General features: G+C 37.0%; 1 protein-coding gene across 2 annotated transcripts in view; it reads right to left on the bottom strand.

The window, feature by feature from the left end:
- The window catches only part of SH3RF1 (SH3 domain containing ring finger 1), an 89,593-nt gene that overhangs the window by 5,680 nt on the left and 57,848 nt on the right, over positions 1-26,065 (bottom strand). Inside the window, exons 5-11 of one of the 2 annotated variants that reach the window (XM_074822848.1) lie at positions 22,222-22,524; positions 21,175-21,285; positions 12,925-13,079; positions 10,378-10,548; positions 9,956-10,215; positions 6,100-6,458; positions 3,721-4,055 (exon numbers count right to left, since the gene is read on the bottom strand). In XM_074822848.1, coding sequence (XP_074678949.1) covers positions 3,721-4,055; positions 6,100-6,458; positions 9,956-10,215; positions 10,378-10,548; positions 12,925-13,079; positions 21,175-21,285; positions 22,222-22,524 — 1,694 coding nt within the window. Of the gene's footprint in view, positions 1-3,720; positions 4,056-6,095; positions 6,459-9,955; positions 10,216-10,377; positions 10,549-12,924; positions 13,080-21,174; positions 21,286-22,221; positions 22,525-26,065 lie in introns of those variants that run through there. The other variant, XM_074822849.1, reaches the window with a different exon arrangement.

The following is a 26,065-nucleotide window of genomic DNA, read 5'->3' as shown; positions in this document are numbered from 1 at the left end:
ACTTTAGCTTCCCAGAAGCAGCCACTATATTTGCCATCAGTTCTTTCTTGATATTCCTAATGTGTCTGGCTGTATCCCACAGTGCTCTTGCACTCTGTATTTGTTTTTTCGGGGGGTTTTTGGGTTTTTTTGGTTTGGGTTTTTTTTTTAAGGAGGGCGATGGTAGCAGTGGTCTGTCTTCACATTTCTCCATTCTACTTTTCATTTTTAATATTGGCATTTCTCACATTTTTCAGTAACATGAAAAAGATTGTATCTTTCAGGTGTTTTTCCCTTTCTTCATTGCTTCTGTTTCACTAGACACAAAATACTGCTTTTCTCCCCAGCTATTTGTAGTTGATTTTGGGACAATTATCTGTGGTTTTCCTGATCACCAAGTGGATAAAAATATTTTCTCACATGCAGAAAATTTTAGCTGAGGAAAACACAGAAAGTTAGAATTACTATTATTACCCAAGTCAAATTCATACTTATTCAACTTCTTGCTTTAGTTTCTTTTTCTTGCACTTTGAATTTTTACTTTTCAGCTCACCTATGCCCTGCAGTTGTGCAGCTCTCCTGTCCGCTGAGTAGGTGCCTCGACTCCTACAGATAACCAACACCCATGGAGGGCAGACTGGTTCTCAGCATTTAACAGCATTAAATGCTGCCAGATGTGATAAAACCTGCTGCCCTCTAAAGCCACTGGCCTGCTCAGTGGAAGCAGATGTTACACCAGTCATTTTGAGGTGAATAAAATGACTTAGCGGCGCTTTAATTACAGAAGAAAATTACTGCTATCCTTCACTGTAACTGGATGAAAGATTCATATTATAGTTTAGGATATGCAGTGATGTGTATTTCGGTTCAACTTCAGGTCTTTTAATGCCACTGTGGGGTGCTGGGAAATTTATCATTACAGTGCTGTATATTTACTGTAAAACTTAAGGCTATTTAATCAATGTTTCCCCTCTAAAAGAGAAAGTTCATGAGAAGAGCTTGAAATAGTCTTTTACCTCTTGTCATAGAAAAAACTAAATCCCTCCGATAACCAAATTACTGTGCATTCATAGCATAACATGGCTCCCTCTGACAATTGCAGGGAGTTGGGACTAGCTTTCTAACAGAAAGACAGTGATCCTTGGTCTTGTCTGCACTGCATCAATACAAGAAATGACAACATCCAAGACAACTTGTGTCTTGGCTGGAAAATCAGAAAAAATGACCAGGAATTCTCCAAATTGGAAGCAAGGTTTGGCTGAAATTTCTGTTTAACCTCTCTGTTCCTTCTGTACAAGGAATACATGAAAGACCATGGACTGCAGTGAGCAACCAACGGAGTTCACAGGAGAAGAGTGAATACAGGAATGGGAACTACAGAGAAGACCTGCAATACTAAGATGGAAGGGAATGCCATCATCTTCCCTTCCTTTAGTGAAATGGCCACTGGTATTAAGTATCCATCTGCAAATCCATGTCACAAAGAGCTTGTTTGCTATCAAATAAATCAAATGCTCATCCATTTATTCTGTATGATTGGAAACAAGTTCACAATTTTTACTTCCAATTTTCTGTAGAACATACAGGACAGACACTCTAGAACAATCTGCAATTCTAGTGAATGGAGAAACAGTGGAATTAGAGTAAAAAGTTGATACTGCATCTTAAAGGAAGCAAGGAGTTTGGGGAAAACTCTGTATCCAAAAGAGGAACATTTTCAAGTGCTTTCCAGAGTTGAGCCAGCTACTTTCACTCCTAATTCATGCAGAACCTGACTCCTAAATCCTCTAGTCACCTTTGAAAATAAAACTTGAACACTAATAATTACAGTGCAAAGCCAGAATCAGAATAGGAAGAGTACTGTTTCTTTTTCCAGTCAGATTGTACCCTGTGATTTGAATTGTAATATGTAAGAGCAGAATAATATTAGCAGGAAATTTCTCTGTTCTTCAGCTTTCTGTTGAGCTTACCCTCATGAATATTTTCCTCCTCAACCCCAAATTTTCACAGAAGATACTACTGCATCATCAGTATGTTTCTTACCTACCCCTTCTTCCAGACTATGAAGATTAATCAATGCTTATAAATTACTTTGAAGATATTGAGTACAATGTAAGTAATATGCATTATTAAACAACACATTTTAAGCAATTCGGCCTAAGACAATGGAACCATGACGAGCATATCAGCAGGAAAAACAACACTGCCCTGAAAAGGACAAAGGCAACCCAGACAAAATTCTGTTTAAATACACTGACCAAAATGTAACAATTCTGCATGACTACCAGGAAGAATGATCTTGTGGTAGCACTTCTCTGGTAGCAATTATCACTTAAATAATTATCACTTAAATAATAGTAAGGATACAGAGATATATTAAAAAGAAAGTTCGAGCGTATATTATTTCTAGATCAGTAAAAACATAAAACATCATTCTCTAAGTAGTTTTGAGAAAAAAAATTTTCCATCATGGAAGTGAAAAGAGTACTTTTTGTGAGGATGCAAATATCTTCACCCAAATATCCACTGGTCATGCCAGAATGAATTTGATATTATTTTCACATTCAAAGCATAAAAACATGTTAGTGTGCCAAACAGACTTATGATAATGTGAAAATAAATTATGTTATTCTTGAAGAAAAGTCTTTCAGGTTTTATTTTCCATACTTCCGTAAGTGTAAATCTACTTCCGTAAGTGTAAATCTACAGAAGTTCAGTACGCAACAGAAATTTCCTGCAAGGAAATTGTATAGAAACAGTAATAATATTTTTTAAAAATATTAAATATAAAATATAAAAAAAATGACAAGTAAAATAAAAGACAAAGTAGAAACTTATGTACTCTCTGGCTCTTAATACACGGACATAGCTTAAGATCAACGGACCTCTGGAAATAGAACGGTATTTCCACACACCATGAGTTAACAGTATCAGAACAAAGTCTACAAAAGTCACCATGAATCTGTTCAGTCCTAGACCTGTTAACATTGCAACTCAACTCTTTTTTTTCTGTATGCCACACAATCCTGTAGCTACTGCAAAAGAAATCCCATGACACTCTTCATATTGCTTGTCTACTACCAGGAATAATAAAAAGAGACAGTAGTTATAAAACTGCCACTTCCTTCACAGTCCATGCAATCTACTGAGGACACAGAAGAAAAGTGACAGAACTTCAAAACAACTGCCCAGCAGTTTCAGAGTCCAAACAACTATGTGTTTTTCAGGCTCACTTGCCAGGACACATAGGCTGCCCTAGAGCTTGCTATGTGGAATGCACAGTAATGGGGTATTTGGGTAGTAAAAATATCTTTGCAACAGCTCAAGAAATCACATATTAAACCTACTAATAGATAAGGATCTCATTCACCATATATTTAGGTTGGCAGTTATGCACTGCTAAAAATCTTAAAGGACTAACCTGGTATTTGTAAATGCAAGAATATAATGTATTCATGTTTTGCAAAACAGGAGGCCTATTTTATCTACCTCAGTTCTCATACCAAACCTGTGATCACTGTATTTGAGTTTCTATTCATTCCAAAGCCTCAAAGTAACACAAAAGTAAGCAAACATAAACACGAATGTTAGTTGATAAGCATATAAAGCATTGTTAAAAAAGTAAGTTTCAACTTACTATAAAATCTCAGCATTTTGAAGCAGTTCTAATATACACTGCAAGTATCAGAGAGTGGATTTTTTCTTGGTTTGCCTGAGTCTAGCTGCATAGGATAAGTTTACCTTTCACAGACAAGAGGCCTGGATTCATTCAGGACCAGACCCAGGGATGAGCAAGGCTGCCGAGGCGGTGGTGCTATTGGAATAGAGGAATCCAGGGAACTTGTTTTCCGATGCAGTGTCTCCTGTGCCAGCCCAGAGACCTCACTGTCCGCGGGACAGGGTCCAGCTTTGCTGTGACCACCTGCTGATGGAAGCTCTGGCCCAACTGCACCTTGCAGGGCTAACTCTGCGGCTGCTTGCTCAGACTCCAGCGTTGGTGATGCTGGAGGTGACAATCGGGGCTTGCGTTTAGTGGATGCTCCAGAAAGCAGTTTCAGCAAACCTTTTTTTTCCTTCTGTAAACCAAAAGCAGTGCTTCATTTTAGAACAAAAGTCTCCTGTGAAGAGTTGAACACTTCCTTCTGAGACATGCCATTGTGATCAGAGAGGACTTGGTAAATTATGAGGAGATATTTGAGATAGTACAAATTACAAAAGGTAATCATGAAAATTATAAGAGAGAAAGATAATTATTAAAATTCTAAAGAGAAAAACAGTAAGTCATTTAGACCATAAATCGGCTAAGTCCTTTCACTTAGTTAAGACTTACCTTAAAAGCCAATGGCACTGGCCCAAAAGGTTGTCTAGAAAAAGGAGTGAGGAGTTAGATTCCCATTGTGGGAATCTAAGAAGTAAAACATTTCATTAACATGGATGTTTCTAGGAAGGCATGAAGAGTCATTTCAAACCAAGCAGGGAGAAAAGTCTGCCCTGGAGGCTGCTGTTTAGATAAGTGTCTTATTTATCCTCCCTCAGTAAGGGAAGACCTTCATGATTTAACAGAAATTTGCCACAAGGGGAATGTATTGTGTTTTGCTGCTCTCCTAGAGGGGAGAATTGTAAACATTCTTTTTGCTTGTCCAGACAGGAATCCCTGAAGACTATTACTTACCCTGAAGAGAATTATTTAAGTAGCTTTTGTGTTTCTTGTCTTTTTTTTTAAGGGGTGTGGCAGTGATCTTCTCACCAACCCTTTGACTGAGTGAATTTAGTACTTAAGAGAGGTGCCAGATTGTAAGCCCTGGAGACAAAAATAAGCTATTTAACCACAGAAAGAGAAAAGCATGAGCAATGTGAGATTTTTATTATAGCTTGGGATGCAGTGGAATTGGTGAACTGTGAATGAAAAATCCTCTGTCCTTCTTCCAAGTCTCCAATAACAAAGTTATTTCAGCAAAGAATTGCTGTCTAGCAAATGGGAAAGAAAAAAAGAAACTCAGAGAAATTAACATAGTCCAAATATGTTAGCATCTTTAACCTCAAACTATAAATAAGTTTTCTAAAATCCTTGCCTAAGGGCACCTCAGTCTGATTTCAGTGGCTATGGCTAAAGTAAATTTAAAACAAAGTTCTAGGTACCTCCATTCAACAATAATCAACAAAAATAATTAAAAAGTGGGTGAGATTAGTGTACAGCCTATGATTAAAACCTTCATAACCTTAATTAAGGAGTGCATGTGGGTGAAGAGTAGTAAAGTTGAAAAAAAAAATTCTTACTACATCACAATTGTAAAACAAAACCAGTTAGAAAGTTGGAGGAATGTTTCTGCCTGCAATGTAACATTATCACATAGCTTGCTGGACAGTGAGAATGAGTTTAGACACAGAGGAAAATACTTCAAATAGAAGGAAGGAAAGCAGAATCACTACAGACTCTACTGATCTATATTTAGAAAAGAGTTACGTGCTTTTTTTTTTTCTTTGTCCAATAAACATTGCTGGTAAGATGTTTTTCATAACTGCTCAGTGTGACTGCTTAATAAGGAAGGCAACCTAAAAGAATACTGATTTTCACTAAATACGAGGTTTATTTTATTAGACTGAACTTTTATCTTCCTGCATGTTCGTAGGGGTTTTTTTTCTTTTTGTTTTGGGGATTTTTTTGAGTGTTTGTTTTTTTTTTTTGCATTACAGGCTTATTAGTTTACAGATACTTACTGATAACATTTGCTAACCATACAACTTTCTAAAGTATTCAGGAAACCAACTGCAGGTAAAGAAAAACAAAATACTTAAAATTCCAACAGTCATTCTAATAGTTCTTCTGAGCTTTATCCATTCACCTTTTGTTTTTCCTGCTTAAGGCATGAAACTGCTACCCTATTTTAACCGTTCTCCAAGGTCTGCTCTGTATTTTATCCATCCTAAATTATTCTTGTATGGCCAAGAATAAATTTGCCCATAGCTGTAGTCACAAAATGGCTGCCTGAGTTACAGGCTCAGTCTTAAAAACCTTACAATGCTGCTATTCAGCAAATCTAAGAAAAAATATGGATCTCCTAAAAGTTTGCATGATGAAAAGTGGGAGAATTCGAGGGAATTATTTTATTCTCTACCCACCTTGCCATCCTTGTCTGCTTTACTGACAGCAGCATTTCCACCAGCTGCTAAAGCACTCTCTGGAGATGCAGGAGCTCCAGGATGAGTGTTTACAGTTCTTCCACCAATATCTCCCTCCAAAGATGAAGCAGCAACGTTAGGAGAATTCAAAGAAGCTGCTGCACATGCCAGTGGGATGGTTGAGCGGTTCACATTCACAGCTGTGACATAAGCAGCAGTATTTGGAAGCTGGGGCTGGAGCTGCTGGGAGGCAACAGAGTGGTGGGGAATGATCACAGCTGCAGGAATAAGGCATGTTGGACTCTGTGCTTGTATGGGTGTGACTGCTGCTGTAGGCCTTTCTTGACTGTGTGCAGCAACTAGAACAAAAAAAATACAATGTGAGAGAGTTCATCTTTTCACAAGACACAGAAAGTGAGGTACAGTCACTGTGTTATAGCTAATCAGTCATAAGAAGCTTCCTTCCTACTTTTGTAACTTAATGGTATCTTACACAGCATCAAATTTATGTCACCAGAATAAAGAAGTAGCATATGCTATCCTAACTTGCAGTATGCAACAGAAGAATAACAGCACTACAACTATTGTGAAGAAATCCAAGCTGCTAAGTTAAATGCCTCACATACAGACAGAGATACAAAGTGAAGATTACATTCTAGTTCACAAGAGCTAGCTAAATGCTGCCTGGAACTTGTTTGTTCCTTTAATATGCTCTGTAGTTGTCAGGGCACATAAAACAAAGTAGGAAGAAACACTCCTTATAGAAGCTGCTAAAAATATAATTGGATTGTTTTCCCTAAACTATTCACAAAATCCACAACAGATTTAGTGGGTCTTTCAAACAATAAGTACAGTGGCAATTACTGCTATGAGTGGTTTCTCTGAAAACGTAAGCTATTGTCTCTTGGGATGTTTAAATATAGAAGTGGATTTACTCATACCCCTGTGAAATAAAAGGAACATCTACACTGGAAGTTGAAGAATAGCACAGGGCTGAACACACTAACCTGGGCTGCAGCCTAGCTGCAAAGCAAAGCTCTGCGTGAACTAATTTATTCTTTCCAAGAAACAACATAGCTATTATAGTTATATGGTCAACCATACATGCTTTTGGATCATTTCAACAGCTTCAGTATCTCTGCACCACTGGGTGGTATGAAGTGCAGACATCTTAACTGAGTAATATGAGGCAAAACGCAGCATCCTAGTGCTGCACAGCCTCTTTCTTTCAAACACTCTGAAACGTAGTGTCTAAGAAGGGGTCATCCCTCTAGCTTGGTGCATGTCCATCTCAAATGTATCAATTCACTCTGATTTTTCAGAGTTTTGGGCTTGTTATAAGCGATATCCTGGAATCAAGCCTCTAGCACTTGCTCTCTTTATTCTGCTCTCTACAAATTCCCCTGGTAAATTGGTTAAATTGCATCAACAGTGTATCAGAGAAGACTGACAAAGTTCACAGATTTGATATAGCAATCCCATAGTATTATACCCAATTACAATCTTTATGATGAGAAACACAAATTCTTTCTTGAAAACAAAGCACCACTAAATGCTATGTCTATTTTTTGATACATAACCTCTTCCCTTGTAGCAGACCCTTCCTAAACTGAGTACCATGAATATTTCAAAATGGAAGATAAGGAAAGTGCAGCAAGATTTTTGGTAAAAAACAATTATTAATGCTACCTTTTGTTCATGAGACAAAGTCAGTTTTCTTACAAGTAGCTGCTATTCTTCAAGATATGTCTATACTTACATGCAGTCAATGGAGTACAAGCATGGAATAGTTTTCTAGTTTTGTTTTCTTATCCCTGATGAAATCCATAGGAAAAATGCTTCAAGTCACCCTATTTTCATATAGTTCATCCTTTAATGAAAGAGGCAGAATATACATTTTCTTTCCAGTTCCTCCCAATCAAAGAATGCATACCCCCTCAGTGAGGGTGATGACAAGCAATGTCTCACTAAGATCATTTGAGGAAGGATCCTTGAAGTCCTGAGCTAAACTGAAACTGAAGAACAGCCCTGCAAAATGCAGCATTGATCTGTGAAGCCTCATCAGAAGAGTTACACTCAGCAAAAGTGCTAGGGAAAGCTTAAGATGATTACATTTCAGATGCTGACTACAAAGTTCTCTGTAACATTTGAACATAAACCAACCATTATTGCTTCAGTTCTCAGGCCCTTATAAGGGACAGATCTGTATTTGTGACTGAACAGTACACCTTTACACCACAATCCAATGTTAAGCTCTCTGTGAAGAGAGTGCAGCCCCTTTGATTTTTCCATTTGGGACCTGAAAAGTTGGTGGGGAGTATGTTGTCACGTCTTTCAGCTGAATGGAACTGTAAGAGCTTTTTCATCTTGACAGCGGTGCAGAGATGTGGGGACAGAAAGTCCTCTGGAGCTCACAGGAGCCTTCTCCTTTGTACTGTCACTTGCAAACTTCTAGGCAGCTCAAAAGAAAGATTTAGAGTAGAAACCACCTATGCCTGAGAGGCAGGAAAGTACAGATGCTTTGCTTAGTTTCTCTTACCAGCTGCCAATAGCACCTGGTTAGTTTTATTTAAAGGTAAAGAATAAAGCTGTTACAGAGGACTATCACATCTGTTCCAGCCTAAGATCAGACTGGAGGAAGATGAGGCCAATTAAGGAGATAAAATATCTAAAGACATATGTATATATCCTACCTCCAAAAGCAAACCTGGTGCTGACATCTGAACGTGCACAGGGTATCCTAGGAGATACGTGACTGAAGAGGGAGTGAGCTAATTCATAGACCTTGAGACCATAAGAAACAATCATCCTTAAGGGAATAACAGATAATACCATTTGCATCTTTTGCTTTCTCTTCTGGTCTGCCCATAAGAATCTCGTGATTAAAAAAACCCCTTTGTCACGACTCTCTCAGCCAAGAAATCTGAGGCCCTGAATTCAAGTCTGGAAGAAGGAACATTGGGATAGTTTGAAATGGAGTATATTCTTTTCTTCTTTTCTTTTGAGGCCCTAGGAGCAACTGGAACAGATCAGGCTCCAGTTGTGTGGTATTTTCCTAGCCTGGCAAATCCACAAAGGAGTGCATGGATTTGGTAAACAAAAACTCTTGAAAACACCACTATCAATCTTTACAGATCTGGGTTTAAATAACAAGAAGGCATGCTTCACTATGATGTGGCCTGCCCCAGACAATAAAGGCAGAGTTATAGCTGTCAGAAATACAGAATTTTATGACATAGATGGCATGGATCTTGAAGCCAGTATAGCCTTAGTGTTTCAGAGTCAAAGCTGAAAGAAGTTGCAGTCAAAGTTAGAGAACAAACTGGAATGCCTAAGGACCAACCCTGAGCCAGAGATCTGAAAAAGAGGAGGGAATGAATACTAAAGGTCTTCAAAGATGTTAGGAGATAATTTAAAAGTGAATGCTAAATTAGAGCAATCTGTAACTGTTATGCAGTTAACACAAAAAAATAAGCTATGACTCAGATGTTCTTACCACTTTTATTACTATATGAATTGCATATGAGTGGGGAAGCTCAAAGAATGTCCCGATCCCAGATACTGCTGGAATACAAAAAATTCCACCTAAAGTAGTTGCATATAAATTCCCAACAGTCAGAGTGTGTACATACACACAGTGGCTTAGAAGAGAATAATGAAAGAGTCAACAATTCAGAGAGATATATTGTCATTTCAGAAAGCATTCAACCCTAAAAAACAACATAAAATGTGCCTTAAAAAACCCCCAACATATATTTACACATACCCTGACTCCAGCCACTTGCCCAGACAGATCCTAAAGTTTGTCTGACACACGTAAAAAGTTTGGGTTTGTTTTGTTTTGTTTTTTTTTTACCTGTTCTAACTGCATTGCGAGCCTGGTTGACTGTCATTTGTCCTGTCACGTGCATAACGACCTTGGTTTGCGGACTAGTTTGGATATGCGCTGCAGAAACCACAGCTGTGGGTACTGTGCTGGAGTTCACTGCCACACCATTCCCCTGGAGCTTCTGAGATGTTCCACTAGCAGTGGAAGGGCTGACCATAGTTACCACTCGTCCCGTTTGGCCAGCGGTAGACATGGGAACTTTTGTTTGTGATGCACTCGTCACTGTCCTGTCAAAATTAAAAGCAAAACGCTAAAACACAACTGAAAAATGACCTAGTTACTAAAACCCACAGCTCTTCTATTATCCAATTTTAGCATTAAATCCAAGAACAGAATCATTTTGGACTTGAAACTAGATAAACTATTTAGACACTTGTATAAAAATATACCTTGTAACTGGAGCCACATAGTTTCCAGGAAAAACACCGATCTTGCTTGTATGCATGGAAGTTCCCTTGAACCAGCCATCTTGACAGCGTTCAAACACTAGGAACATTTCTCCCTTCCGCAGTTCCAGTTCATCTTCTTTTCGAGGAGTGTAAGGGTATATAGCAATATACCTAAAAGACAGGAAGTAGATGCAATTGATAAACCAATTGAAAACATCACTTGTATTTTCTGGCAGACAGTTCAGTCAGAGATGAGAAGGCATGACAGAAAGGATTATGTGTTAGTCGATCCATCATACTATTACAATATTAAAACAGAAGTTACAGCAGTATTAAGGGAAACAATGACCGTTAAGAATATCCTGCTAACTAAACTTTAATGTCCTGTACAATACTTCTAATAGGGTTGTCCATTTTCTTAATTTAGTGAACTTAATTATATAGGTGTTTATCAACCACAGATCCCAGCATATCCCACTTCTCTCTCCCTACACCTGCTTCTAGTACCTCTCAGACTTTGTGACATGCCAACTTCTTTTTTCTTTGGAGAGGTGGGAAGCATGGAGAAGTTCTGTTAGTTGAGAGTTAAAGATCAGTATTAGAACTACTTTTCAAATTGCAAAACTGGAATCTCCCTGTGCAACAGCAGTGCCAAAGAAAGGATATGTTACTAGAACTTGAAGTCTGTGGGTAAGGTAACTAGCAGTTATTCACTTGTAAAGTTTATATCCTTTTTTTTCTTCTAAGCAACATTAATGTACCTGAAATACAGTGCACCTGAAATCATAGTGAGAGTTCAGAAACATTCTGCATTTTTTCTTTTTAAAAATGTATTCTTAGGAAAAAAAAAAAGTAGAAATAAAACTGAAGCTCCTGCAGTTACGTGGTGGAATATGCCTAGGGAAGTCTTCAAATAAGATTGCAGTTTCCTATCATCACATTAAAAAGCAATACTGTTTTAATCACCACAGTGTTCTACTTTCTGCCACGCTCTGAACATCAGAAAACCATTTAAACAGTTTAAAAATGTTTGTTTAATTATGGGCCCAAACCTATGGGAAAGAGCATTCTAATAAATCATTTTCTCAAGAAGAATACACTTTTCACAAGAAGCGGACAATTAGGGTAGACAGGTAGAATATTCCTTTTTTTGAAAAAGGATCCACAGTTACTTGCAATGCTAGTCTTTCCCACTCCCCTTGTAACCCCAAGGGTAAAGAAGTGACTTTACAAAATACTTTTTCATCAAAATTGTCTCTTGTGCACAGTAACAGCAGCATTAACTATATGCTTCTCCTTTTTGCATTATGTTTTTGTTCCTTACTGTCCACATAGGAAACTGCAATATCTGCAGAAATGCTTTAAAGGCAATATAGGCACCTGGTAAAGCAAGTCCAAATACGCTTTAAATGCTACATATGACACTGGCAACAAAAGGCTTCACTGGTACATGATTTAGGGGGATCTACAAAGCCACATACTGAAGCTCTATGGGAAAGCAACTCATGTGCTTTAATTGGTGTTCATTAACTTCCCTTTTAGTTAAATCATTCCAAATTTCATTAGTATCCTCATAGTGAGGAACCCTTTGAAGATGGAGGATGGGAATAAATGAGATGGGAACTTGATTAACTGCACTAAGCAGAATAATCCATAAGAAGCAGCGTTAAAATGCTTGACACAAAAGAAACAACCCAAATCCAGATGCACCTGCTATACAAGAAGGGCGCTGTTTTGGAGTGGGAGGAAACCTGGTGGGAAGATAAAAATAAAGACACAGAACAAAAGCAGTCCTTGCATTATTCAAACATGTCCTATTAGAAGGTTCAGCCACTCCTGAATTTTATTTTTAATTTTATCACTTATTCTCCAAGCTGCACACAAAGAAGTTTCCAAGAAGATACTGTCAGCAGCACACATTAATATACAAAATATTTTCACCCAGAAGGATGACGCACATTTGCTTGTATTACAAGTGCAAAGACATAATGCTAACTAACAGCTTTCTGCCTTCATTCCAAATTGCCACCCACTAATTAAGTGAACTGTAGAATCTTCAGTCAAATTTCAATTGCAACTTACACAAGCAGTCTGACAATGACATACTAATGTAACAGTCTAAATGAAATACAGCACTTTCTGTGTTTTGGCATAAGTTATTCCATATAAGAATAGCCTTTTCAAACCATACGTAACAGAAAATACTGAATAAATTCACTCTGGTATTTGCCACTTGAAGTTATACTGTCTTCATCACTAACTCAAGGGTTCATTCATCTTCTGCGTGACAAATACTTTATATTTTTGGAGTCCTTTCTACACACAGCAACAGGTGATTATATTTACCTAAGACATAAATAACCCTCAGTATGAAGGCTGTTTGGGGATATCACCTTTACGTATGCTTTGTTGCTTTTGTTCTGAGCTGTATGCTTGGCTTTCTGGGAATTCTAGGAGAATCTAGCCAGCTGGCATGATATAAGCACATGTGAAATTATTGATCTCGTTCCATTTTTCTGACTGGCGAAAAGTTTCAATTTTACTTACACACTTGGACGAGTTTGTGGTCGTAAATGTGCCATTTGGTCAGTTGATCCTGATGTAGGCCTTTGCATTACACTGCCAGACTGAGGTCCAGAAGAGGCTGATGCAATGACTGCAGCAGACAAGAGAGGTGGTGGCGGAAGTGGGGGATTCATATTCTGATTTTATGAGAACAAAAAAAAATAGCAACAGATGATCAATATTGTTTGACAAGTTGAACTGGCTGCAAAAAGAAGTATGATATTCTAAGGAAATAGGAAGAAACCAGCCAATTTCAGTATTCCTTTATCTACTGGTACAATATAACTGGAGAATTAGGCTTGTCTGTATTTCTTTTTTTCCAGTTTAAAATCTGGATGTCTTGGCAGCTAATTAAGCAAATGACAAGCAATTTCTCAGCACAGGAAAAACTTAAAGCATTGTTTCTAATTCTAACGTCTTTAGGATAGGACACAACAAAAATACAGAAGCCTTCCAGGAGGTAGATACTGCATCCTGCTGCTGACTGTACTTCAAAACATGATTGTTTTTGTAACCTGAAGCTGAAACATAATATACAATTCAGCAGCAGTGCACCCAAAACCCACCCCTTCTGGGGGAAATTTTCTTTTGATGTATGGGTTACAAAAGCGAACACAATATGAGACCATAGTTACTGAGCTATTGTTACCACTTTCTCTTATTCTTCTAGTTTAAAGAGTTAGCTTTTGAAATTCAGTATTATCAAGATCTGTAATCTTTAACAAACACCCCAGTAAAAAGGCACAGTTCCTTTACAGACACATCATAATGGGGGTCCTGCCTACAGGCTTCTATGCCTTTTGAGAATCAATGGCACAATTGTTACCTTCTGCTCTGTAAAGCCTCAGACATTTCTTGAGGACCTTGTGTACTGACACTCCTGGGAAAAGTCTCTCACAAAAGGAGAACTTTTCCTTGCCCCCCCTTCCAAAAATAATTATTTGTGTTATAACACACACAAAAAGAGTAATAAAATACCTCCAACATTTGAAAACGTAAGACTGAATTAATTTCAGACATGATGTTCAACTTAACGCAGTACTTTAATACTGAAACAAAACTCTAAACCATACCACTTCAGGTTTAAAAAACACGTAACAAAAATACAAATCAACAAAAATATAAATTAACAAAATGTCCTGAAGTACTGCCTGGCTTTTCCAGTGCATCAGCATATAAATACATAGCATTACGTTATCAGTTTGGAAAAATATATAATTGAAAGTGATTTTAATTCCCCTCAAACAGCCTGCTTCTAAAGGGTGGGTATTTTTGTTTTTCTAAACAAAAACCTGTAAAGAAAATAAGTCTTAGTTCTACAATGTGTGAGTATTACCTGGCTACATTTGGTGAAAGTGTTAATAAAAAGCTCTCTGAAGTAGTCTTATGCTGTCAAGACACAGTAAAGAACTACACGATTAAAAGCTTTCAATTCTAAAGAAAACTGATTAACTCTTATAGTTTTTCACTCAAAATTCTTATGCTTATGATATAAATTGATATGTTGTGAAATATTCTTATTTTATTTAAAGCTTTTCTTCTGATTGTACATTAACAATTTCTTAAGACCGAGCGGGCCTCCTGTATCCAACACAAAGCAGATGTAACCTGCTGAAGAAACATTATTGTGAGTTTTGATACTAACAGTTGAGTTATTTACAACGGCAATTGCATTTGCTTCACATTCTAGATCCCCATCCATCCAGCAAGCTTTTTAAAATATCTTGATAATTCATACTGAAATAACAACATTTCTCTTTCAGATGCTTTGCAGCAGAAGTTATTTGCCCCTCCCAGTCAGCTTCAACAAACGTCTTAACTGAATTCAAGCTGGACGTGAGCATCTAACTTTTAGACAACCTGTCTACTGAATATAAATTTAAACCTTTTTTTAGGCATCTAGATTCCTTTATACATGGTAGAACCTGTAAATCCACATTAGGAGATGATTAGCTGGAAATCTTTAAAATTAAACCCATTCATGCACAATATCAAGGTTGTCACGATTCCACAGTTCATGAATCTCTAAAGATATAAATGCTGGGCGTTGTATTTTATTCATTTGAACACACAATATACATTGAATTTTTAGCTGCAATAAAGGCGCTTTCCCAGCTCTATTTTATTCTGCTTTATTCAGGTTCTGCTTCCCTCCCTGTGTCTATTACTATGGTAATGAAACCTGCAGTGAGCCACAGACCAATTAAACTCTTAAAGACTTGGCAAGTACTAAGAAATCTAAATAAACTACCTGATAGGCTTTAGAGGACTAACACTCCTCAGCTTGCACTGCTACAACTTGATAAAATATATTCAAATGCTCTAGCCAAGTTTTCAAGAAGTTTTCTGGTATGTAACCATTTTTCTAGCTGTTGAGAAACATGCCTAGCTCCAGAGCACAAGCTAGTTTTGATGGTTCCCATAGTCAACATTCTGTGAGCCAATATGCGCTAACCCACATGATTTAATAAACTATGCTTATCAAAATAATTAAAGACTATTTTCATTTTAGTTAGTTGAGGGGGAGAAAAAATTAGAGTTTCTGCAACTACTTTTCAGACAAGGGTACTTTCAAGCATATGTAACAGCAAATAAGTGATACATTATTTTTTTTAATTGGAAGATGAAACATTATTTAATTTGATTTTAATTTCTGTAAAAACTTCAAATAGTACCTACACTTATGTTCTAGAAACACATAACATATTACTAAGTTTACATATAGTTAGGTTGCATACCCATATCAGTCAACTGAAGATCAATAACTAGCTCACCCAAAGAATAACAAAAGGCACAGCAGTGGGGGGGGAAATCATTAACTGTCTTTGCTCCCACAAGGTCTAGGAAAAAAATATATGACTTGCAAAATCCCCTGAGGGATAACAAATTAAGGCTCATGTTTAACAAAATTCCTAAACTATAAATATGTTTATCAAGAACAGGCCTCTCATACAAAACCTCATCGTTTCTTTCAGCTGCTTCCTCTTCCCAACAAAAGTTGATTTGAATTTTTGTTGGTTCAAACGCAGACAGTTCTTATTTAAACCTCCTCCTGACTGACTTACACTACTGAATCAGCTGGAACTACATGAAAGAGAGCTAAATGTCATCTATAACCCTATATATATAACCCTCACAGCTCGTGCCTCATTAATAATAATACAGACTACCTTACATACTTTAACATAGATGGGCAATTTTTTTTGTGCGTGGGCAAGAGAACAGGACCAGAAAAAACAGATTTTTTAGTTTATGAAACCTTCACCACATAAGTGAATGTAAACCATCCAAATATAGACCACCTATTTCTGCTAGTTAAGTGCACACACCAAGACACCATTTCAAAGTCAACATATTCAATCTGCAGGAGTAGCAATATGGTCAATTGCAGTCCAAAATACTGTTAGCTTCTCAAGAGAGTGTAAAGAGAGTGAAAGGAAGGTAAGTTACCTGTTGTTGCTACATTCTGGTTTTCTGCTGCTGCTTTTGAATGTAACTCTTTGCTACGGTATATTTTGTCTCTGTTTTTTCCATATCATAGTTCAAATCACATACTTCCTTTAAGAGTTTTTTCAGCAAAATTTATGGCAACTAGATCTCCTCCATTAGGTAACTACCTTATAAATTACATCCAAGAATTTCCTCCCAAGTAAATAAGCCTTACATAACTGTACGTGCATATTTTCACCCAACAACTATTGAACTTGACACCTGCTAGTTTATAAAGAACTTCAAATATACTAAGCACCTACAAAGTTCAAAAATGCCAGTGGCCAAGAAGAGAAGAACAATTAATGCCCCCATTAGGGGCAAAGTTGTGGTGAGTCCCAGAGAACAGTGTAAATGATATCACCACAGACAAAAGCTTCAGCTGTGAGAAGTTTGTCTCAGTTCATAGCTTCTTCAATTTCAAAGAATCAAACCTCAAAACACAAAACAAGAATTAATGCTGTCGACTAAAGAATTAGGCTAAAGAACTGCTGCTGTAAAATAAAAATTTTAAATAAACTATCACAGGTTTTCTGAATGCAACTTAAAATTTGCTTAAGAGATACAAGCAGCAGATAGTGTATACAGTCACTCGACAAAAGCAGTCTCATTCATAAGTCTTATTCGTGCCAATTTTGGCTGCAAATTTGTAAATTACTTCATACAACGTTTGGTACCAAATACCATCTACAAAAGATTATTACAGACAAAACAAAATTTAACACAATTGGCATTTTTTGAACCACCATAATATTTCCCAAAATAACAATGTAACAAACTAAGATGTGATCCTATACATGCACACAGATAAAAGTCTCACAGGCTCCTTTGAGCTAGGAATGAATCTCAGCTGTTTTAGAGAAACTTGTTACCCAACAAGACAGCTCAAAATATCTCCTCTTAACAACAAAAAAGTCATATTTCTTACAGAAGACACTACCTTTTTTTTGTTTCTAGATTCAGGACAGATAAATGTAGCAAAGATACATAATTCAGGATTATTGTAAAGGAACGTATCTTTTTCTTCTTCACTGATGGGGAACCACACTCATCCTCTTCGATTTCTTCTTTCTCCCTTAATCTGAGTTTGGCATGAAGTAAAAGAAGTTGTACAAACAACTCAAAGAACAATCAATAACTTTAAATAGTGTTATAAACACCAAAACAATTGACAGGAGGAAGATCCAATTAAACTATCTTCATGCTAAAGAGAAACTCTCCCTGTTACAAGCCAACTCCCTTGTCATTTGCTTAGTATTCAGAAATTAAAAAAAAGCTAAAGGGAGAAGCTTAGAGCAGTGCAGGAGTTTATACTTACAAAAGCAAAAAATAAAAAGTCAAAAGGACTCAAGCCAACCACTTCTGATGTATTAAATAATACAATCACAATTGTTCTATAGTTTAATGCTCAGAACGTCAGGGAGGGAATTTTCAGACGGGAAACACCTAGAGAGACAAGAACATCACTTTCTCTCTTGACCTGTCAGGACTGTTTTGCACATTTCTAAAATTAAAACAAGAGTTTATGAAGCAAGAGGAAAAGTGGACATGAAAGACGCACTTCACAGTCTGACTATAAACTGCATTATCATCTAATATCATCTACAGTAAAAGAACACAGGAGTGACCTGACTGTAGCCTGAGCTGTCAGCTTGTATTTTAGTCATGCTGAAGACAAGTCAAGAAGAAACAGAACATTATGTACAGAAGGTTATTGACTTTTAAAGAGGGTGGCAGAGAATAATTCAGATCCTCAATGGGAATTATATGCCTAATTGGAAACATAACCAGGAACATGGTTATCACAAAGAGAAAGTAGCACTCCAGGATACAGGACGATCATGTGGCAGGAGTTTCACTCCATGCTGCATTTAGCACTGTAATTTAATTCCTGTGGGTACCAGTGGTGAGATCGCTTTTGAACAAGCATACGCAACTAAAGCACCCGAGGTGGTCTAATGACTTCACACCAGCGCCAAAATAAAGTATTTTTCCACACTGGCATCAAAGAAAGAACTACCGATTCTTAGTAACAAACAAAAGCATTTGTTACTGAGAGGGGAAAAAAAAAAAAGCAACTTCCGTTAGAACTTTTGAAATTATGCTTTGAGTCCTGCCTACTCCACCCTCTCCAAAACATCTCAGCCACAAATTAAATCAATTACTCAGTGTTTGTGCATATATGTTAGCTAGACTTATATTCTGCCTAACAGCACAAACGATAACAAAACTGATTTTGCATGCTGTTATCACAAGTACTTTCTGAAGGAGAGGATGAAAGAAGTATAAAAGATTACATGGATTAGTATATAAGCAGCTAATTGTTTCTAGTACTAGATGTACACCTCATATGCAAAGAAAGGACCTGGGGGTCCTTCCTGGTGGACACCAAGTTGAATATAAGGCAATAATGTGCCCTTGCGGCAAAGAAGGGTGATGGTACCCTGGGTTTCACTAGAAAGAGTCTTGCTAGCAGGTCAAGCAAAGGAGGTGATCCTTCCACTCTCCTCAGCACCAATGAGGCCAAACCTGGAGTACTGTGTCCAGTTCTGGGCTCTCCACTACAAGACGGACACAGACATACTGGAGAGTCCAGTGAAGGGCCAACTAAGATAATGATGAAGGGACTGGAGCATCTCTCCTATGAGAAAAGGCTGAGAGCGCTGGAACTGTTCAGCCTAGAGAAGGCTCAGGGGGATCTCATCCATGTATATAAGTACCTGAAGGGAAGCTACAAAGGTGACAGAGCCATACTCTCTTCAGTGGTACCCAGTGACACACAAACTGAAACACAGGAGGTTCAGTCTGAATATCAGGAAACAGTTTTTCACTATGAGGGTGACTGAGCACTGGAACAGGTTGCCCAGAGAGGTTGTGGAGTCTCCATCCTTGGAGATATTCAAAAGCTGTCTGGACACTGTCCTGGGCAACTGGCTGTAGGTGGCCCTGTTTGAGCAGGGGGGTTGGACTAGATGACCTCCAGAGGCCCTTCCAACCTCAAGTGCTATGTGACATTAAAATATGAATCTCAGTATAAGGAGATTATTAATTGGTTCCAGATTAGCATAAATTTAATAGTAGGATTGCACAGATAAGCTACAGATTGAAGGAGTCGTTAATAACAAAAGGACACAGCATTGCTACAGCGCAACCCGCGTTACTCAGTAAGGCAGGGCAAAAGACACTGTCTGTATAATTGTCAATAATAAGATCATCTGTCTGAAGAACAAAGAATGTGAAATATATTTACTTGTATGAGAACAATTACTACATCGTATGGGATCACGGTGGATATTTAGCTGAACATAAACTTTGTGCTACACTCAGGCCAAATAAATGGATGCAAATTCTCAAGATACAAACATCAGACTAACAGGATAAAAGTAAAAGGCTCATACTATCAATATTTTTCATCACTGAAAAAGACTGTGCAGCATTGTACCTAGTTCTGCAATGCGCTTACCATGTGCTTACCATGCCAGAAGGAAGTACTGGAGACAATACAGAAAATAACTGCATCATAATTTTAAGGACTGAAAAACATAAGAGTCCCAAAGAAAGCTGTCAAAACACAACCTCTCACCTGCAACCAAGCCACACCTAAGCATTACTTAAACAACAAAAAAGTCGATAATAGAAGACAGACAATTCTGCCTTCGATTTTGCAAGACAAATGTGTAAAATGATCCAAGTGCCAAAAGGCAAAACTTGAAAACAAAACCAGACATATTTAGCAGCAAGGCTATTCATCACATTTTACTTCCTTTAAAGACAGCAAGGATAATTAGACACGTGAACAAGACCAAGCTTTGGGGTTTTTTGCTTGGGTTGATTTGTTTTGTTTTTTAAACTAAGTGGAGATTTATTATTCAACTATGCCCCCCGCCAAAGGTTAGGGGCACAATTTTTGGACTTGAAACAAGAACTAAATTTTGAGAATTCCTACGATCAAAATAAAGACTCATTAAGTTCTGTTGAAGATCTCTGAAAACTGGTATCCATAGTCTTTACTGCAGATAAGGTCAGACTCTGATAAGTGCAGTATGATACAGGACACTCCAGAGCTTCTCCACCATAAGCATAGCAAAATGAAGAATTTCATTTGGTTTTGGAATAAAATCCTGCACTTTTTGAAGACAATGGCATTTTCTTTGTCCAAAGGAAACAACATTGCAATATATTCCTCCCTTTAAAAGATGGACACTTGCAACAGTTTTTCATATTGATCCCCAAGAACTTAGATATGCTAGGTATGTCCTTCATCTGCCACAGGTGTACACACAACTAAAATAATCTTATTTAATTAGAAGAAAGCAGGGTTTTGAAACTTATTTCAGAGAATCTTGATAATACTGACTTAAATAAGACAGAAATATCTGGCAGTTGTGGTCTCAATGGATGTTTTTTTGTAACATTGTGCTTGTTTCCCCCAACCTCTCGCCGAGCATAATCTCCTTCCTACTCATGCTGAAAAGAAACACTGCTTTGGAAGGAAGCGTGCTTCTTATGTTTACTACAGAGAAATAACAGAGGAAAGCTGGAGAAATGGATATGCATGACATGATGCAAACATTACTGTAGCAATAATGCTTTTGCTATAGTTCAATTTAAGCCATTGTTTATCACATAGACAATCATCATAAAATCATCACTTCAAATCAGTGTATCAGAACTCAAGAGAAAAAAATGACTGTACAGACCAGAGATAAGTGGGAAGTCTGAGTTTTCTTAAACAGTACTTACACCAAGAGCAGCTTGGTAGGTAACTTCTGATGGGAAGGTAAATGAAGGCCCTGTTGTGACTGGGCTGCTAGGGGGTGGAGTCACAATTAGTCCCGTAGTACCAATATGAACCTGTCAAAGAAAAAAAACCAGGAGGGTCAGTTCTGAGTAGTTTAATAGGAGCTGGTTTTGACACAGCTGTAAGCTTCATGGTCAAAATCACCAGTACTCTACTATCTGTAACTTTAGACACTAGACTAACTGTAACTAGAACACTAGAACTAATTTTTTGTTAGATACTTGTACAAAGAGTACTGGACCACACTGCTCACTATTTTTTTCCCCTGACATTTCAGAAACTTTGGAGATAATTGAACTAGCAATGTGAAACACACTTTTACCAATGTCAGTTTTCTTTTTTTCCATAAAAGACTGTCAGAGTCCAAAGATGTGCAATTAAAACATATTTACTGGCTCATTCAAAATCACACCAACACTTCTTAGTCTCCATTACTATCTCTTCTCCCAAAATGTAATCTGTGAAACAGACAATTGTTTACAAACTACTGTATCTTGTAACTAAAAGCTTTGAAGAAACATGAGATTAACAAATAAGGCCAGATAAATATTTCTACTTATCACAATCAGATTAATATGGTTCATTTCTGGAATTCATGTAATTTTCAAGTTGAATTTACCTTTTACTTGCATGTACTTTATTAATATCCAACATTATATTCAATTTAGAAAAAAATGAAGAAATTAAATCACTCCAGTTGCTAGTTTCCACAGTTTAATAACAATCTTTGTGGCACTTAAGAAATTAACAACCGTGAAACAAATTAGCTTACAAGACCAAAAAAATTTGCTATCATTGTATAAAAAGTGTTACAAAATGTTCTTAAATGCTCTCATGTTGGAAGATAAATTTCATGAAAGCATATGTTAATATTAATTACATATAATTAATAATTTGAAGTAAGTAATCTGACAAGATTAGAAACCCTTATAGTTATTTTAAAAAAAAAAAGTACAGACATGATTTATATTTGATTTCATGTAAATTACCTGAGAAGGGGCACTACAGGAAAGTCCTGTCAGCTCACTTATGCGGGCTGCTGCGGTTGGGTTGCTGGAGCTGATGAGGACAGGAGGACTAATTTCCATTGAGTGGCGATTCTGAGAAGACTGTGAAGACTTGTTGGACATAGTGAGGGAGGTAAAAGAGTGCCGTTTTTTGGTGTTTTTCTTAGTATCGGTGTGCTTTTGGGTTGAATTGTTGTGGGCTGCCCCAGAGGTACCTTCTCCAGAGTCAACAGCAGAACCTGAGGGCTTATCCAATTCTATCAGCTGTTTGGCTGCTGTGTTAAACTACAAAAGTCAGTCACACGTTAGTATTTTTTAATTTATAAAAATCACCTGAATAAAACAAAATAATCTATTTTCCTTTTATTCATAATATAATAGAATTTAAATCATGCAACTTCAAACTGTGACAATACTCACCTACTCTACAAACTAGGCATTACAGAGTGACAAGTCTTTTGCTACAGACTCAACACATTTACTGTTGGGCTGGTGTCGACTACCCATCAGAGGTAAAATTTCAATCAGAAAGGACATTATTATGCTTTAGTCCAGACATGGATTAGTTCATCAATATCCGCTGCCTGTGTCATCTATAAGTCAGACTAAAACACAGTGGTTCCCTTTGACCCAATAATATAAAAATCTGTATTACAAAACTTCTTGAATGTTCATTTCATTTTAAGCCTTTTTTTTGTTTGTTTCTATGACATAAACCTGCACATTCCTCCTAGTATCCCTTGGTATTTATGAATATATCTTTAACACTACTAGTAATAAAAACCAGGCTTCATAAACACAGATTTAAGAACATAGTAGGACAGACTAAATATCCACCTATATCAGTATACTGCCTGACAACAAGTAGCTATACAAGCATAAGACAATATAAGGAGAAAAGAAACATATTGGCAATTCTGTGGAAATACCTTCTCAGCTCCTGAATTTTCTAACGCAGAGGCAGCATCTCTGTGCCTAAGAACCCTCAAATGGATTTTTCTTTTTTTAAGCTTACCTAACGATTTTTTGTTCACAATGAAATTTTCTATTTGTTACAACAATATTATATTAAATACAAACAAATCCTTTCCAATGAAGAAATCCGGATCCCAGACATTTTCTTCTTACAATGAGATGTCAACTATGTAAGAAAAGGGGGAAAAAAAAAAAAACAAACCACCCACCCACAAACCAAACAAAAACCCCAACATTTTTCACAAACCCTTTATTTCCAGACAGTCTTATTTACATTTTAGAGCTACTGGAAAGAATAATGTCAGAACTCTCACTTATTCATGAGCTGAAGTAACACCAGCACCAGTTTTCTGAACAGGTTAACTAACATTAGTATGTGCCACTAAATATGAATACTGTTACTTGGGTAAGTGTAGCCAGTTATGAAGAAGGGATAAATCTTTTCTGAAGAACATCAGAATGAAAAAATGAAATTAGTTACTGTAGAAGTACTATTTCTACTCTTCAGCATATTATTTCTTTTATTTATTTTACCCATTTTTCCACAAATCTTAAGATACCTACTATGCTCATGACGAGTTTTAAAGCAGCATTTCACCCCATCAAAACTTTACTAGACAAATAACACATCATTAATCATGACAGCATCAACACCTATTTAAACACAGCTCCTACAAATGGTAACAGCTTATACCCTGAACACTTTCCTATCTCTCAGGACAAGTAGATATATATATAAACTGGTACGAAAGAATAAAGAATAAAAGGCAGCTGAAGAGAACAGGAAGGATAGGAAAAGACAATGTCACAGTGGTAAACATTCCTAAGAAAAAGGTGGATGCTAGATTTTCAATCCTGCTAATACTGGACATGTACAAAATTATTTTGTCCATATGCTCCCACTTGTGTAGTACAGAAGACATAACGATACAGCTTTCTCCAATTAACTTGCAAGTCCATTATCTAGGTTTTTTTTTTTATTTATTAAATTTTAAATTTAGAGCAAACATACTTTTAACAAACCAGTGAAGACAATGTTATTTTATCATAGAACACAGATATGAGGCTGAAGGATATGAAACAAGTAGAAAATAAGACCCAAAAAGAATAAGACCCTCTGCTACTCATCCTATCAGGGTCTTATCCTCCATCATGGAATAACATGCGGGCTTTTCAAAAACTAATTATTTATGTATTTTGCACATTTTATTTTTTCCAACTCAGACTGAAGTTTTTCGTGTCCTTCCTGACAACCTGTGTCTTCCATATTGTCTTATGCAATGGCTGCAACCACTTCCATTCTTATCTAATCTACTCCCTTATTTAGCAAAGAACCTGTTCACAAATTACACAGCTCAGAGAAAGAAAAGCAGTACTCATTTCTAAAACAAGAACTACCTAATCGAAAAAGTTAAGGGATCACCCAGGAACAAAAAACAAAAACAAAAGCCCCTCTGCTAAAAGCATCCTGAAGTACCTGTTACACCTAATTGTATTTGTTTACCTCCTGAAGCTATTAATACCTGCAGAATCTGATTATTCTATACAATGAGCAACTTATTAGAGAAAAGTTAAGGCTTGCCCATAGGATTGATTCAAGACTGCTTCAAATATAAGCAACATACCGAGCTTTCTTATGTAGCGACGAAAGCACAGGACAGTAGCATGAACCTGAACATGGAAGTGAACTGATTACTGGCCTTAGAAGTGACCTGAGGACAGCAACAGTTGCAGAATACTGTGCAGAGTGCAGTTTACTTCCTTGAGAAGAGAAGCGAAGAACTTGCATGTATTCTCCAATGAAACAGCTAGCAACCCTTGAAGGTCACCATGGGAATGCATCCCACTCATTCTATGAAGTGTTGCAATACAGCATTCCTTGCTGCAAAAAACATCCCTGTATCTCTTCTCACATGTTCTACATCAGTTGCTTTCCTAAATAAATGTATTTGAACCGAAGCTTCTTCAACTTTTACATTCACATTTATTTGTTTTCTCCATTCAACAAAATTTTTGCTGTAACAGGTAGCCTGAAATCCAATTCCCTTTCCTGCCCAAATCCAGGAAACAGAACAACTTTCCAAATGGGGGCAAGACAGAGGTGTCCGGCTGAGCTGCATCTCAGTGCTGCGGCAGGGGTTGAGGCGAGCAGATAGGCTTCTGCCTGCTTGCAGCCATCTGGAGGAATTATCAAGTAGATTCCCATGAAAGACCTTTTTCAAGGTCTCTTATAGTTGTGCTTTACTGTACTTATCTAACAAATTAATTTGGGTGTTCTTCACTCACATGTAGAGTTAAAATTCAAGTATTATCACTTTTTGAAATTAAATGAAAACACCATCTTCTCCCTCCAACAATCTTACACATTCATCCAAAGTTTTTACTTCTGCAATTTTACTACATCTCCGTTATGTCAGGAAGTTATCCTTCCACATTACCAACACTATTATTAGTCAAATTCTGCTTTCTAGACAACATTTCACTTTCACATATATTTAGCAACAAAGAAGTAAAGTGTAAGTGGAACTAAGGCAAACATTGTCCTTATCTGATATTATTTTTGCTAAGCATTGTCCTGGAGGATAGTAAATAGCTTAGAAACATATATTCAGCTTCACAATTAAAGTTTCAGAACAAATATATTTTGTCCAAATCAGTGGAAGAATCTTGAACAGATCACAATCATGAGCAAAGCTGTGTTTATATTAATTTTTGAAACAAATTAAATAGCTCTGTATTGCAGTTTTTGTTAGGGAAATTAATCAAAACTATAACACTCAGAAGTTCTCACTGGAATGATAACACTGAGATTAACACATTCAAATATGGGGGGGATTAGACTATAATTCTA

The sequence above is a fragment of the Strix aluco genome, chromosome 4, assembly GCF_031877795.1.
Source record: "Strix aluco isolate bStrAlu1 chromosome 4, bStrAlu1.hap1, whole genome shotgun sequence".
Taxonomy (NCBI): Eukaryota; Metazoa; Chordata; class Aves; order Strigiformes; family Strigidae; genus Strix; species Strix aluco.
This window is presented reverse-complemented; position numbering and strand designations above follow the sequence as displayed.